The 14516-nt window shown below is 33.0% G+C and overlaps 1 protein-coding gene and 1 pseudogene across 1 annotated transcript; both read right to left on the bottom strand.

Moving 5' to 3' along the window:
* Positions 1 to 2235: 2235 nt before the first annotated feature.
* Positions 2236 to 5171, bottom strand: LOC140825539 (uncharacterized). Its single transcript, XM_073187380.1, has 2 exons — positions 4131 to 5171; positions 2236 to 3458 (listed from the first exon to the last, which is right to left on the bottom strand). The coding sequence occupies exons 1-2, from the start codon at positions 4587 to 4589 to the stop codon at positions 2400 to 2402; spliced, it is 1518 nt and encodes a 505-aa protein (XP_073043481.1). The 5' UTR covers positions 4590 to 5171; the 3' UTR covers positions 2236 to 2399.
* Positions 5172 to 8976: 3805 nt separating this feature from the next.
* Positions 8977 to 12031, bottom strand: LOC140828050 (trihelix transcription factor PTL-like; annotated as a pseudogene).
* Between the last annotated feature and the right edge of the window lie 2485 nt (positions 12032 to 14516).

Here is a 14516-nt window from a genome sequence, read left to right as displayed (position 1 = left end):
AAGGTTTCCTCATCTGTGTCCTTAAAATCAAAAATAGTTATAAAATAATTATCAAGTTCCTGACTGCAATTTGAGGATCCTTGTTGACGTTTTGTTCATTCCCTTGATAAAAATTATGTTTTAGTCAGTTCAGAAGTGATATTACTAGTTATAATTGATTGCGTAGAATAATTTGATCATCATATTTGGTGTTATATTTATAATAAAGATCATATAAATGAGTTATAATATCAAACAAAATTGATGTGATGAATGAAGTTGTTTCCATAGTAGGGTCTAAAGAATCATAATATAATGTTAATATTTATTGTAAATAATCTAATTTAACTATAGGATCTAAAACAAAATGCACTTAAAATATTTCAAATTTTTTTAAAAATATTTTTTCTCTTTTGTTTTCATGACATAAATGCGTTGAACTAAATCATAATCACTGGATTTAATATATTTACTAAAAATACATGCAATGTTGCAACAATGTGCTAAAACTAAACGAGAACAAAGATAATAAACGCCGGATAATTGATCATCAATATCATTAAACACTTTAAAATTAAAACAAATACTAGTGCATATTTTTCATTGATATGAAAACAAATAAATATCATAAGTTTAAGATTATTGATTAAATAATATACACAATAAATTTTTATATTCAAAAGACGAATTATATGTTGAATTCTAACTGAGTTTGAATGTCTCATGCAAATCCTTTAAGCCTCGTATCATTGATTTTTCAAAATTTGTCACATTGTTTCATAAATTGAAGATTTGTCCATAGTTAATGAATTATGAATTGCGGTCCTAATTAGCTTAATATACGAGTCTAAATTTTTTAGCTCATCTCGAACATACAAATATGAAGTATGACATATGTAACTACTATTAAAAAATTTACCACATGGTGATGATTTACATATCTTAATAAGCTAAATAATATTATAAGTATTTGCATTAGCATTATCACAAGAAATTGAACAAACTCGAGAATTTAAATCATATTCTTCTAAATTAACCTGTATAAGTTGAAAAATATTTTGTGTTGTATGTGGATCATTAAAACATTTATATACAAACAATATTTTGTGAACGTTCAAAAAAATATCAATCCAATGACATGAAATACCAATTTATGAACAACTTTATCGACAACCACTCCAAATATCCGAACATAAATAAATTTTAATATTTAAACCAGTAAATTCTTTAACAATTTTTTTTATTCAACAATTAATGTTTTAAGTGTGTGCTTGAGTATATTTTGTGAGATAAGTCTAATATAATAATTTGCATTTGTTGAAAACCAACTTTCAAAAAAACAATTTAACACTAAAACTACAAGAAAAGTTGTTCGATAACACAATATTTAACATCTTATTCTCTAAATTTGGATTCGAAAAAGCTAAAAATTAATAATCGTTACCCGTTTGATACGGGAATGTCGAAATTTGAATTTGAGAATGACAAATACCAATTTTCACCTAATGATTTTTATCGAAACGTCGCGTTAAAGTTTTATAATCACTTCATTGTTGAAATATGTTACTTTTTTAACAATGTTTGCATTTGGCTTGCAAATCAGTTGAGGGAGATGTCATCTTTTCAAATGTTTTGTGAAAATATTAGAAGTGCGGCGAGACACCCCATGAATTTTAAGTGTCGCCAAATTGCTCATTCTTTTATTGACTTTGATGATGACGTGTTTATTAAGTCTTATGTTCTCGTTCTTGACATAGTTCATCATCGGAAAAATTAAGAACATATCCGTCGATGTGATTAAGGAAATCACGACCCTCAAATTCGAGCGTGATGCTTTCACTCTCTCTCTCTCTTCCCTTACAAGCTAATCCAGCTATTTGTATAAATATAAAACTGAAAAAATTAGAAAAATAAATGAACAATCGATAATAAATAAACAATTGAGACTTAATATTTTGAGAATAAGAGATCGAGAATTGTGTTGAAAAAAATCAAGGAGATGAATGTATTTATAGAATAAACATTTGGCCAAAAAATTCAATGATCGACTCGTGGGTCCGGGTCAAACATTGCACACTGGCCACATCATTGCACAATGGTAACCCCCTCGGTTCCAACCCGCTAGGTCAATAAACGACAACTTGATCTTGATAGTTGATCTCCAACGACGCGATTCGTTGATCGTGGACTTACATTTTTGACCAAAATATCACTTGTCGTAATTTCCTTTTAATTCCCATAGCATGTCAAAACTTTCTTAAATCTGTACAAGTTCAAAATTAATACAATAATGGAGCTAGTAACGAGAATCACAAAGAACTAATAAAAAAGTTTATAATGAAATAGTGATACAATCCTATATATGCAGCAATCAATATATCCCGACTACAGTAGAAACTAAAGGGAAGTAACTCAATGTATCATGGATCCATTTTCTCATCATTTGGCGAACTCTCGACTCCTTGCTCCAGTGACTCTATGTCCCAAGTATCTAATAAGTCATCACTAAAACCAAACGCCCGAGCATCAAAATTGGTAGGGTTGCTCCAGGACTGTGCGGTGGAACTAGACATACCGGCAGTGGCTTCGAAGCCCGTGGTCCACACATTTTCTTGTTTGAAGCTACTTTCGGCTCCTGGCATTGAGAATTCGGATAATATACTCTTCCCTTTCATAAAATCTTTGGGGTAAGTGACAAAATTCTGATCAGGATTGGATTGTGGCCAAGTTGTGAATGTGCCCTTTCCTTTAAGGAGTGGATCGATACTTGCAAGAACTGGAACTTCTGCAGGCTGAGCTGGTGGGAGGAACAGCTCATTTATCATTGCCGACTCATCTTGAGCAATGGTTTCCATCTCTAAAGGCACATGTCTGGCACCAAAAAATTCGGTGTCGCCCTCTGCCTGGAAAGGAATATGTGAGAGATGTTCTATCGAAACTGGGTCGAAGAAGTCTGATGTTACAGCGGTAGGCAAATCAAGGAGTTCAGATTTGTACTTAACCATCTGTCCCTTTGGGGATGAGTCAGAAGTACTCGTGTCACATTGCTGATGTTTCACAAATTTTCTCATTGCTCTTGGGGAAGTGACACTGCTTAGCTCCTTTGCTTGCTTAAGACGAGCCAAAACAGTCGAGTTCTGGAACATTTTAGCCAAGAAGGCCACCATCTGCTTCTGCCGATTCTCTGCTCCTTTCAGCTTCTCATTAATGTCTTCCAAATTTTGAATCATACCTTTCTGCTGTTGCTGCAATTCAACAACCTCCATCATCATGGAACTTCTCTCTCTCCTTAGAAGTCCTATTTCGCCTTCTAAAACACCTTGGCTGGTGTTGTTTTGTGCTACAAAGGAGCTGCTGCCTATTTGCTGAGATGGCTGAGGCGATTTACGCCTGTGGATATTTTTCAATAGATGCCTCTTCCCCCTCACGAATCCTTCATTTGTGAACTCCCACTTTTCTGTATCGATTTTACGAAAGCCCTGCATTGGCATACCCAAAGAAATTGATCTAAAATAAAGGCATGGAACGAAACAGATAACAAGCATCAAAACAACTTCCATGTCATGATCTATATATCCACTTCAGTAAATTTATTCGTAAGAGGAAACACGTCGTACAATGCACACAATGATCCGTAGATCTTTACATTTCACATCAAACGTAAGCAAGAAATTTTTTGATGCAAAAAGTTAGCTTAATTCCTACCTGTGAAGGCATAGCTTAAATCGTCTGCAGGGACCGATTCCTGGAGAAGGTTTAGAGTCTCAGCATTTTCCTAAATTGCTAAAAGAAGTCAAATGCATCGCCAGAGTTCAAAAAGAACAGCGACATCTCACAAACAATTAGGAGACAGTTTCACTTCACGATATCTCATTCAGAATTTAGTCAAGAAACGAAATATATCTGCAAGATAAAAATCACTTATTTCCGATTTATGTGAGCAAGATGGCTTCAATTTCTACAAATGTCGAAACAAAATACATCGCGAATACAGGAATTGTATCAAAAATAGAGATGGTCACAAATTAAAGCGAACATGAAACAGATACTTAACATGATATGAACATCCAAAATGTACATAAGAGCAATCAAGAGTTCGGTAACGAATTAATTCAATAGCATCCCAGAGTAAGATAAGAGCAAATACCCACATATGTATTGAGCTGGCGGACAAAGCTCGAGAAGTTGTTGTGCTTAAAATTTCTTGGCAAAATCAGTCTCGAAAATTCCACAGGATCCCATACGACGAAGCTATCACCCTTTGCTCCCCACGAAATGATGGCATCCAATGAAGGATCATCCACCAACTCGAATGTCTTGGATAAAAACGGAGGAATCGGAATCCCCTGTAAGGACTCCAAAGGCTGCGGCGACTCGAACAAATTAAACCCACCCGTTGTTCCGTCTTCCATTACACTTCCTTCTATCGAACGAACGCCCGTGAATTCATATTGTGAAGAATCAACGCCCAAGAAAGATGAAAGCGGTGGCGATTCGGAAAAACTAAACAGAGGGGGGAGTGGCATAGGATCAGAAGTTGGAAGAACACGATCAACTTCTCCCTCAGCACAAGAAGACGAAGAAGCTTTCACAATATCATCAGGGCCCATTCGTTTTCTTGTAAAATCGAAATAAAGTGAATAAGTTTTTCTCGAAAATATGAAGCCGGGTCAGCTGATAAATACAAAAGGGCTTTCTTGTGAGAGCATAAAGAACCCAAGAAAGCAAAAGGCTATGAAAAATGACCGATGAGATGGGGGATTCACACGCATATATATATATATAGCCTCCCCTGACAACCGTGCCAAAATAAAAATCAGAGACGAGCAGTAAGGCGGTGAAGGCTGGTTTCCTGTCATCTTCTTCAAGAAACACTGCTACTAGAATATTTTTCTGCATTATCTCTCAATTATAAGAAATAATTCACCAAGCACCAAGATTCGAGGGAAGAAAAACAGCATGCAGATTGTTTCCGCGGGAATATCAAAAGGTCGGTGGCAGAGCCGGGGCCAACACCAGTTCCAAGGGGCTGAGATATTTTTTGTGTACAGCTGTACTTTGTCCAGTTGTTTGGGGAGTTTAATTCCACAGGATTCACCTGACTCGTGGGATTGAAGGCTGGGAGACATTTGGAGGCGATCTCTGTCGAGCCAGGCAAGATTGTGTGGGGCCCACTGGGCAAACTTCTTCATTAAGCAGTTGAAACTTCTAGTTTCCTTTTTTAAAAAAATATTTTGCGTGCTGACGACTTCATCACGTAAGCAAACTTTTCCATTAAGAAACTTGATTCGGTCAAACCTGACGGCTGTGAAAGTCAACAGAGCGGGTCCCGGGCCGTAAGATGATCCCACCATGATTCTGGCCCAGCCCAGACATGTCCCGTTTGGAGTACCCAAGCCCAGGAAAAAGTAAAAAAAATACGCATCAAACTACAGAATCAGCCCAAGCCCTCAAAGAAATCATGGACGGTGTATTTCAAAGAGATTCAAACAAAAGCTCGGAGAATGAAACATTTCGGTATAGCTATGTTGACACGTAGCATCTCCATTCTGACATATTATTCCATCAGAATATCCAATATCGTGAGTATTTAAACTAATATTAAGAATTGAATTAAGTCTAAATCTTGATTTTAATACTAAACAACCGATATATTTACTCAAATTGTCGATTGTGCAAAGAAGTATACATGGTGGGAAAAACATATTCAGAAATCCAAAAATTCAGTCTGTTATTTTTCAATTCAATCGACAACATCTGCAAAATATTAAGGATGTAAGTACTAAAATCTATATTGTATTATTGATTAATTGTTTTTTTCCTGAGTTCCAGGTAGAAAAATGCCCTATTTTAATTTTCGGCCTTGATTCGCCATTGAGATTATAAAGTTCTACAATTATTTTGATTGTGTTTAATAAAAATTATATTTGAGAAAAATCACAACACTTTCCGCCATTGTCTCGAAATATTTTTGCTAGATTAAAATAGGTTTGTATGTTATGTTTGTATAATATCAAGTTAATATGTAATTTTCAATTTAGAACTTTTAAGTTTGATGATTCTTTTTTTTTTAAAAAAAAGGTTCACACATTATTTTAAATTATTTAGTTTATTGCTAATGACACCATTGTCTTTCTTCATCTGCTTGTAGGGACTGTGAGTTGGATTTTTAACGGCTGCTATCATCATTTTATATTGGAACAGAAAAATGGTAACGATCAAGTTAGGAGTGATTTCCAAGTAGTGAGTGAATTTTTCGGTAAAAAGCATTTATGAATAATTTTGTTTTAAATTATGTATGTATCTAGAATGTGACTAAAATATACACCGATCTCCTATTTTCTTTTTAATATAGCTAAACTTTTAATTTTCAAATATATTTTAAATTGAGTAGGTTTCTTGTAAAACGGTCTCACGAATCTTTATCTGTGATACGAGTTCCTCATACCGATATTCACAATAAAAGTAATATTATGAGCATAAAAAGTAATATTTTTCATGGATGACCCAAATAAGAGATATGTCTTACAAAATACGACATGTGAAACCGTTTCACACAAATTTTTGCATTTAAATTATAAATAATTATTTTATACAGATTTTACTTAGAGCCGGATATTCTATGAAGTTAAGGAGGCCATGCTTTAGGACCCGCCCTGGAGGGTCCCAAATCTTTTTTCTTTTATTACATATATATGGTGAGTTAGTGTACATAAATATATAAAAAAATTGGCTTAATGTTCAATTAAAATAAGACTAATTTGAATATTTTCTATATATAATTGATCAAATTCGATATTCTCTTTAAGTTTGGTTTGAACAATTTAAAGAATATCAAGAGATTTTTAAATATTTATTAAATTTGGAGAAGTTAAAGAGTTAGCATTTACCAACATGATGAAATATTGTATGAAACTTCAATAATTTTTGAATATGCTACATTGTTTGGCTAAACTGAATGATTTATCCTCAAATAATTATATTGCCAATAAGAATTTGTTAATCTCAGTAAAAGATGCATAAATAGAAATAACATTATCGAAGTTGAAGTTAATAAAGATTTATCTTTGATCAACAATTTCACAAGATAAATTACGAACAATTTGTCCGATAACTGGATTATCAGATTTTATGAATATTTTTGTCTCTAAAACAGCTAGACGGGTACTATCTATTAATTATTTCAAATATTTAATGATTTTTTGTTATATTTTTATTGTGTATTTATATATATTTTTATCATATATATTATTTGCTAACTCAATTATTTATCACGTGACTCATTTTTAAATTTTTGTCTTAGATCTCATCGAATATATATATGTACATAAATCTTTGATTTTCCTTTTGGTTATGTATGTGTTGAAATCTGATTTTAATTTTCTCCACATTTTAATTCAACACATATATGTCGAAATGTATCATATATGGGCATTCTATGATATTTGAAACAATTATTTCGACAATATATTTTATAATTATTTGTAATGTCAAAACTTTCTTACACTGATACAAATGTAATACTTACTTGGACATACTACTTCAATTAATGCTCTCTTCAAATTAAATATCGAGAAAGTAAAACTGAATCTTCAGCATATTATATAAATTTAACAATTTTTATAAACATGTGAGAAACTCGCTTCATTCAATTACATTTACATGCGAGGAGAATCATTCCGATAATTCTAATTGATCCAAAAACCACATAATATAAAATTTTAGGACAGAAAAAATGGCAAATAGAGACAAAAAAAAAAAAAAAAATTCTAAATGTAGGATTTCGAAATCATGATGAAAAGGCTGTGTACGTAGTCGGAAAAATCGACGACAAGTTCTCAGATATGTCAGTATGTAGTCAAAATCCAAATGGGTATCCATTCCTCGCTGATGAACGCAATTTCTGTATAGATTTCACGCAACAATCTCGAAGTCATTACACCGATGCTGTGACCGATCAGTTTAGTTCCCACATTTTTGATTGCTAATATCTATTTTGTCTCCGAGGGATTATTCCTCGGGAAAAACAATAGCTTTCATTATTTGAAAAGATCTATCAAAACAAATAATTTATGTGATTGAGTAATGATGATGAAATAATGATGTGATTTGAATTTTTTAATATTGTTTACCATTTTCTAAAACATGTATTCATATATATATATATATATATATATATATATATATATATATATATATTTAAAATGCTTTATGTACAGAAATACTATATGGTCCACTCAATTAAAATTTTATAAGATACAGTAATGGCCCACTGTTAATTTCTTTAATGGGATTACCAGATGTCTGCCATACATGCATGAGTATGGCAGAAGGCAACCTCTGCAAAGGTTTTCACTGTTCTAAGTTATGAATAGGTTTTTTAGTTACTTTTCATGCACTTAGTGCTTTTCTTATACATGCATAAAATATAAATACACACATATGATACAGTGAAAATGAAGTAGAAGTGAGATTTTAACAAATAAAAATAAAGTAGAGGTGGATCCAAAGTTTGCTACAACAAAAAAAGATTAGGTTGAAAAATTAATATGAAATTGAAATGAAACAATACACGTGAATAATATAAGAGATTTAAAATCATTGGTTCTGCTTTGAACCAAATCGATACAATGTGTTTGAGAAGTGAATCTGTACAAGACCGAGCGGTTTCAAATTTATTAAAATATATAATCGGTGGTAACGGTGCAAGTTCGATTTTTAGATCGTACCACATCTCAAGAGTCACGTTTCAATTACTTTCGATGTAAAACAATTATTGCCTCCAACAATCCTCTTCAATAATTACACCTCTTCAATCATTGTCTAAAATCTAAGACAAAATTTAAGATTTGAAATACCATTATAAGGGCCAAAAAAAGTTAAAGATGACGTGGTAGTTTAATTGAAGACCTTGCCGACGGACCAAATTGTATCGGTCTCATTTGCTCGAGTTTAATACAAGTATATAAGTATAGATAGAATAGATATATGTATACCACCGTTCAGTAACATTGCTCAAATGAACTCCTCGTTAAATTTTACCCCTAAACAACTTAGTGACACAAATACATAGAATTCAACAAGAAAATACATAAAATATATTCTAGTTATACAAGTTACCAATTCAGATCACACGCACGTTATCGCAAGATGAGCATCTCGGATCCACTGCAAGACGAGATTAATTAAGTTACCAACTCAGATTACAAGTTACCTGCGAGATGAGCATCTTTGATCCACATCCAATCAGTGAATCAACTTTTCATATTTCTACACAAGAACAATTTTCGGACCAATCCCAATTCACATTCTAACATATAAATGATCTTGGATTATTAATCCTTTGTTGAATCAGTCCATGATTCTTCCAAAACCATCCCCCATGAAGTACTTGAAGCACCCATCGCTTGCTGTATCACCCCCATTCCCATGACCATATGTACTAGAATCGTCGGGATTATTTATCTTAGGCACGTGATACTGATAATTAATCCCTCGTTCACTCGTATCGCTGAATTTCTCTCCTCCTTGATTACACGTAGATGCATTATTCTGATAGTTATAACTGCAGCCTTTAGAGTCCTCCTTTCTTTTCTTGTTACACTGGAGTACATAGTTATTCACACTATCCCACTTCTCTTTGCACATTAAACCACTCCTTTCATGTCCAAAACAAGCCATTTTGTGTGATATTTCATCCCACAGCACCTCTTCTGAAATCCCACTTTGCTGAAACTTAGCTTCAATCCCAGTCCTCAGTTGAATCAGTCTCCTTATCTCAGATTCCGGCCAAACATCGCCTTTGGAATAATTAGTCATGGTTTCGCTACCATCATCGTTATGGTTTTCGCTTAAGCTTCGAATCTCGGGCGCCATAAATTCTTCTTTAAGAGAAGCTGCCCCCAGTTCTTTTGCTGTCAATTTTTGCAAAGCATTCATTAAAGTGTTGTCTCGAGCTTCCATCCAAGCTCTTTCACTAGCCCAAAACTTGTGCTCTCTCTCAATCCTTGCCGCATCTTGTTTCCTCCATTCTTCTTCTCTAATCATCCTTTCTTGTTCCTTGTGCTCAATATTTCTCATCATCTTTTCCATCAAGGCTTCCTGTTTATCCATCAGCTTCTTCATTTGTGAATCAATGAAGTCTCTGATCTTAGCTTTCCAATTCCGCTTTCCGTTTCTTTTCTTCCTTTTTCGATTATCTAATTTATCATCATTACGATGGTTATTATCATCAAGAGCATTAATTTCTAAATTTGTATCAGTATCATCTGATAGAGAATTATCAGGATCAGATGAATTTGAGAGACTAAGGGTTATGTCGGAGAGCTTCAAACCCGGATACGATACTTGATTATCAGCTAAAAAAGTGTTCTTGTTCTGATAACCATATTGGAAATTTCCACCATTGAAATGGGTTTCTGAAGTTGAAGATATATTAATTGTTTCACCATAGAGAGCTTCAAGTTGCCTATAGAACCTGTAATGCTTGCCATCTTGCCTTCCAACTTTGCCTTCTTTGGTCTTTTTGTAATACTTGTACAAATTCTCAAACTTCTCTCTGCATTTCTTGCCACTCCTCTGATATCCATATTCCTCGTACATTATCCTGAAATCCCAACTTACGTAAAATATTTATAGCTAAAAAACCGACGTTTTGACACTCAAAATCCAAGAAAAGGAGATCTTGATATAAACGAACCCTAGTTCCAGTTCATGTACTGGGTTGTGTAAGAAAGCTTCAAATGATAATGATATTTGCTGATAATGGGCAAAGGCAAGTGGGTTTCTTTGATTAAGTAGAGAAGACAAACCTCGTTTGGAATAATATGGTTATTCAAACAAAGTCATACAGAAAGCTCTCTGTGAGAGGTGCTTCTGCTGATTGTTCACGTCTTTTTATGAAAGCAGAAACTTGAAAAATTGTTTCAAAGATTGGCTTTTTTTGCAGCAAAAAAGTGGCATTAGTTCTTGTTCAAAAAAAGACACTGGTGTTCTTATTTGCAGAAGTGATTGTGAGGTTACATCATCATATAGAAATCAGAACCAGAGTTATAATCAGTAACAGTGGAATCTTGAACTCGACTTCATTAATATAGCTATCATTTTCTTGAGAAAAAAAGTCGATAAAGATAATGAAGACACCAAATTCATTAATATAGCTATCATTTTCTGGATTCACCAACTTCAGAAAATGTTAACAGAAGCAAGCTTTTTCTGTAAAAATGAGCAATTAAAATCTAAGTTCATATATAGCCACATTTTTTTTCTCTTGTGATATTGTTTTCGCGCATGAATGTGCTCCTCTTAAATTATTCAGAAAATTTGTAAAAAAAAACTAACCAACGGAATTTGATTTCTAGAACCAAGAAAGTGAGGTTTTCTGAACATAGAATCTAGGTCAAGTTAAGAAAAACTCATGCTAACACAAGCATACGTACCTTGAAACCTCATCCCACAATGGACCTTTTTGGTTAGCCTCCTTAAACCTCGAATCAAGCCTCGATCTAATGTCGAGAAGAGTAAGAGTCTCTTGTCTTGGCCACCTCACCGTCCCACCGTCCCCTCCGCCGCTCTGCCCACCGGGTTCCATCTCAAACACGCTGAAGCCGCCTATATGAGATGTAGCAGCAACAGTATCATGAGCCAAACCAACGCTGTTTTGAGAATCAGAACAAAACTCTTGATGCAGTCCCCTTGGAACCACAAACATCTCCAAGGAGTGGGACGGAGAGAAAACCTCTGTGGGTTGCAAGAAATCCCGGCGGCGCGGGGATAGGAGGCGGAAACAAAGGCCTACCGTTGATGTACTGTCGGAGATCAGCTATCCCATACTGATCTTCCATAATGTGAGATATCACCTTTCTCCTCTGGTATTTAATGAAGAAAGTAAAGGGTTTCGAGTGAAGGAAGGGGGGCAAACGTGAAAGTAGCGGCGGACCCGATCGTGTAGTTACAGAGACAAAGGTTGTTGAATAATTGTAGAGGACAATGGACCCATTTCCTGTGCTGTTACTGCTGAATCAATGCAAATTATAAAGCCATAACTCCATGTTTAGTATTTCTTGTGTATTGTGTGAAGTATAGGGTTAGGGTACATACACATACAAAGTTCCGGGGGTGGTGGGGTTTGGGGTTGCAATTATAAAGGGAAGACAAATGCCACAAAGGTTGAAAGGTAAAAATCTTGAAATAATCCGATGTGCTTATTAAAAGGTGAAAACTATTGGATAATCGTCTATCTATATATATATAATTTTATATAACTCTAATTTTTTTAAGAATTTGAGTTAAATTCTTAATAAAACAAATATGTGTAATTCATTACCGTCTCATCATTGGCACCAAACATTGTTATGAAGTAATTTTAAAAATTACATTCTGTTGTAAAATTATCGCAATAATGACGTATTTATGATTTTAGATTAGAAAAGTGGCACACAAAGAGTCGAACTATAGAATATTTTACATAGTTTTTTTTTTGGAATTTGTTACATAAGTAACTCTATCTAAAGTTGAAGTTGAGGAACAATCGAACATATAAGTAAAATAACATGGAACAATTATCTTTATTTACATTATATAAACCATAATATTTTTTTTATGTACTACATGCATTTGTGTAAATGTAACTATACGAGGATCATTGACTTAATAATATAATATAATATCACGATCATATTTTTTTATTTACGTTAAATTCACACATAAGTAAATAGTAATTGATATCGTGAAATTATTCTTAAATTTTTTTAGAGATTCGTCTGAATAGAAATCATTATTATTATTGTTATTATTATTATTATTATTATTTCTACAGCACAATAAATGATTTTGAAAATGATTGCTCACTAATTTTCACCACCAATATCGTATCCCATCACTAAATTCACAATTACTATTGGTGTTAATAGTAAAGATAAAATACAGGAAGACCCGTACCGTTTATACATATAATATAATAATAATAATAAGCAAAATTTATTATATTTAATTTGGATATATATAATAATAAAATCATCATAAAAGTAAATACTGGCAAAATTTATTATATTTAATTTGTCTCCAATTTTTTTAAGTGCAAACTTCTTCGTCCGGCAAAGGATACAGTACAGGACTTGCCAATTATAAATTTCAATAATTGAATAATTTGGCAGGTTGTGCTGTGGAGGACCCATTGTCTCTATATATATATATATACACACGAATTAAAGATAAATACAGCACAACCACCGGTCCATGTGAGACAACAACTTACAGTTTTAATCCGTACACGCACATTTAATTCCCCATTTAACTTTACTTAATATACATATTTTCTGAGGATGTTGCCTTGGATTTTGGTCTAACCTCAATCAGAAAATTATATGTATTTTATTTTTATATTATTTTTTAAACGATGATAATTTAATACAAGTACCAAGGTTAGTTAAGATAATGAGAATTATGCGATCATATTAGCGAATAATCTAGTGGTTGATTTTTTTTTTTTTAAACAAAATAATATTTGCTTGAATTTTTAATCTATCAATAAACTCTCAAAAGTAACTCAAGATGCATATATAATAATACTTCATATATCATGGCTACTTTAGCCGATTTTTCTCAATTTTTGAAAGAGTATGTTTTTTATGAGATGGTCTCACGAATCTTTATCTGTTAGACGGGTTAACACTACCGATATTCACAATAAAAAATAATACTCTTAACATAAAAAGTAATATTTTTTCATGAATGACCCAAATAATAGATATGTCTCAAAAAATACAACTCGTGAGACCGTCTCACATAAATTTTTGTTTTTTTTAAAAGTCCTCTAAACAAAGGTACTTACATCCTTTAGATTTTTATTTAAATATATATTAACACTCTTCATTTATTGTTATATTTAAGAGACGGCAAATATTCAATAAGTACGGAAAATGTTGCCCAAATTAACGAGGTCGCATTGAACGCGTCACGCATTAAATTAATTTAAAATATGGTGAAAATGGTCCACCATTTAATTTGTTTCAGCTAGCTCATTAATAAAACATTGTATTTACTTTAACTTGGCTTTACGAATTTCACTTTTCATTTGCAGTGTTTCTTACTATAGCTTTCGCACAGCTTTTTACTGACTTGTTCGGATCAGAAGTGAACTTACAGTGCCTCCTATGTTTCTGTTTGCTTCGAGTTTATGTTGATCATATTTTGACCTCTAAATGACGACTGATGAAATTTGGCGGACTTTCTAAAAAAAAGAGTTAGTTTATCGTCTATAAAAAATAATTATTTTCATATTTCAACATCATTAGATCATTTAAATCTCTCATATTTTTATAGAAGTTACATGATATGTTGTGATCCAACCGCGAAAACTAAACATCTTGGTTGTGTCGCCGTCTAGCAAATATTTTGATAATTTATAAGAAAAAATTTCAAATTAGAAGACAAGAACAAATATCAATTCATTTAATTTTTTTTCTTTTTAGAGGACAATTTTTCGAGTATATTAACATAAAGATATTTTTTTGATGCACAAAGTATTTTTTGATTGG

The sequence above is a fragment of the Primulina eburnea genome, chromosome 3 (assembly GCF_022965805.1).
Source record: "Primulina eburnea isolate SZY01 chromosome 3, ASM2296580v1, whole genome shotgun sequence".
NCBI lineage: Eukaryota > Viridiplantae > Streptophyta > Magnoliopsida > Lamiales > Gesneriaceae > Primulina > Primulina eburnea.
This window is presented reverse-complemented; position numbering and strand designations above follow the sequence as displayed.

What these genes read in the sequence shown, in the direction of transcription:
- LOC140825539 (XM_073187380.1), bottom strand. Translation starts at nt 4,589, where the DNA reads ATGGGCCCTGATGATATTGTGAAAGCTTCTTCGTCTTCTTGTGCTGAG. An exon ending in TCCGCCAGCTCAATACATAT is followed by an intron (nt 3,459 to 4,130) that starts GTGGGTATTTGC and finishes ATGCCAATGCAG; the next exon opens with GGCTTTCGTAAAATCGATAC.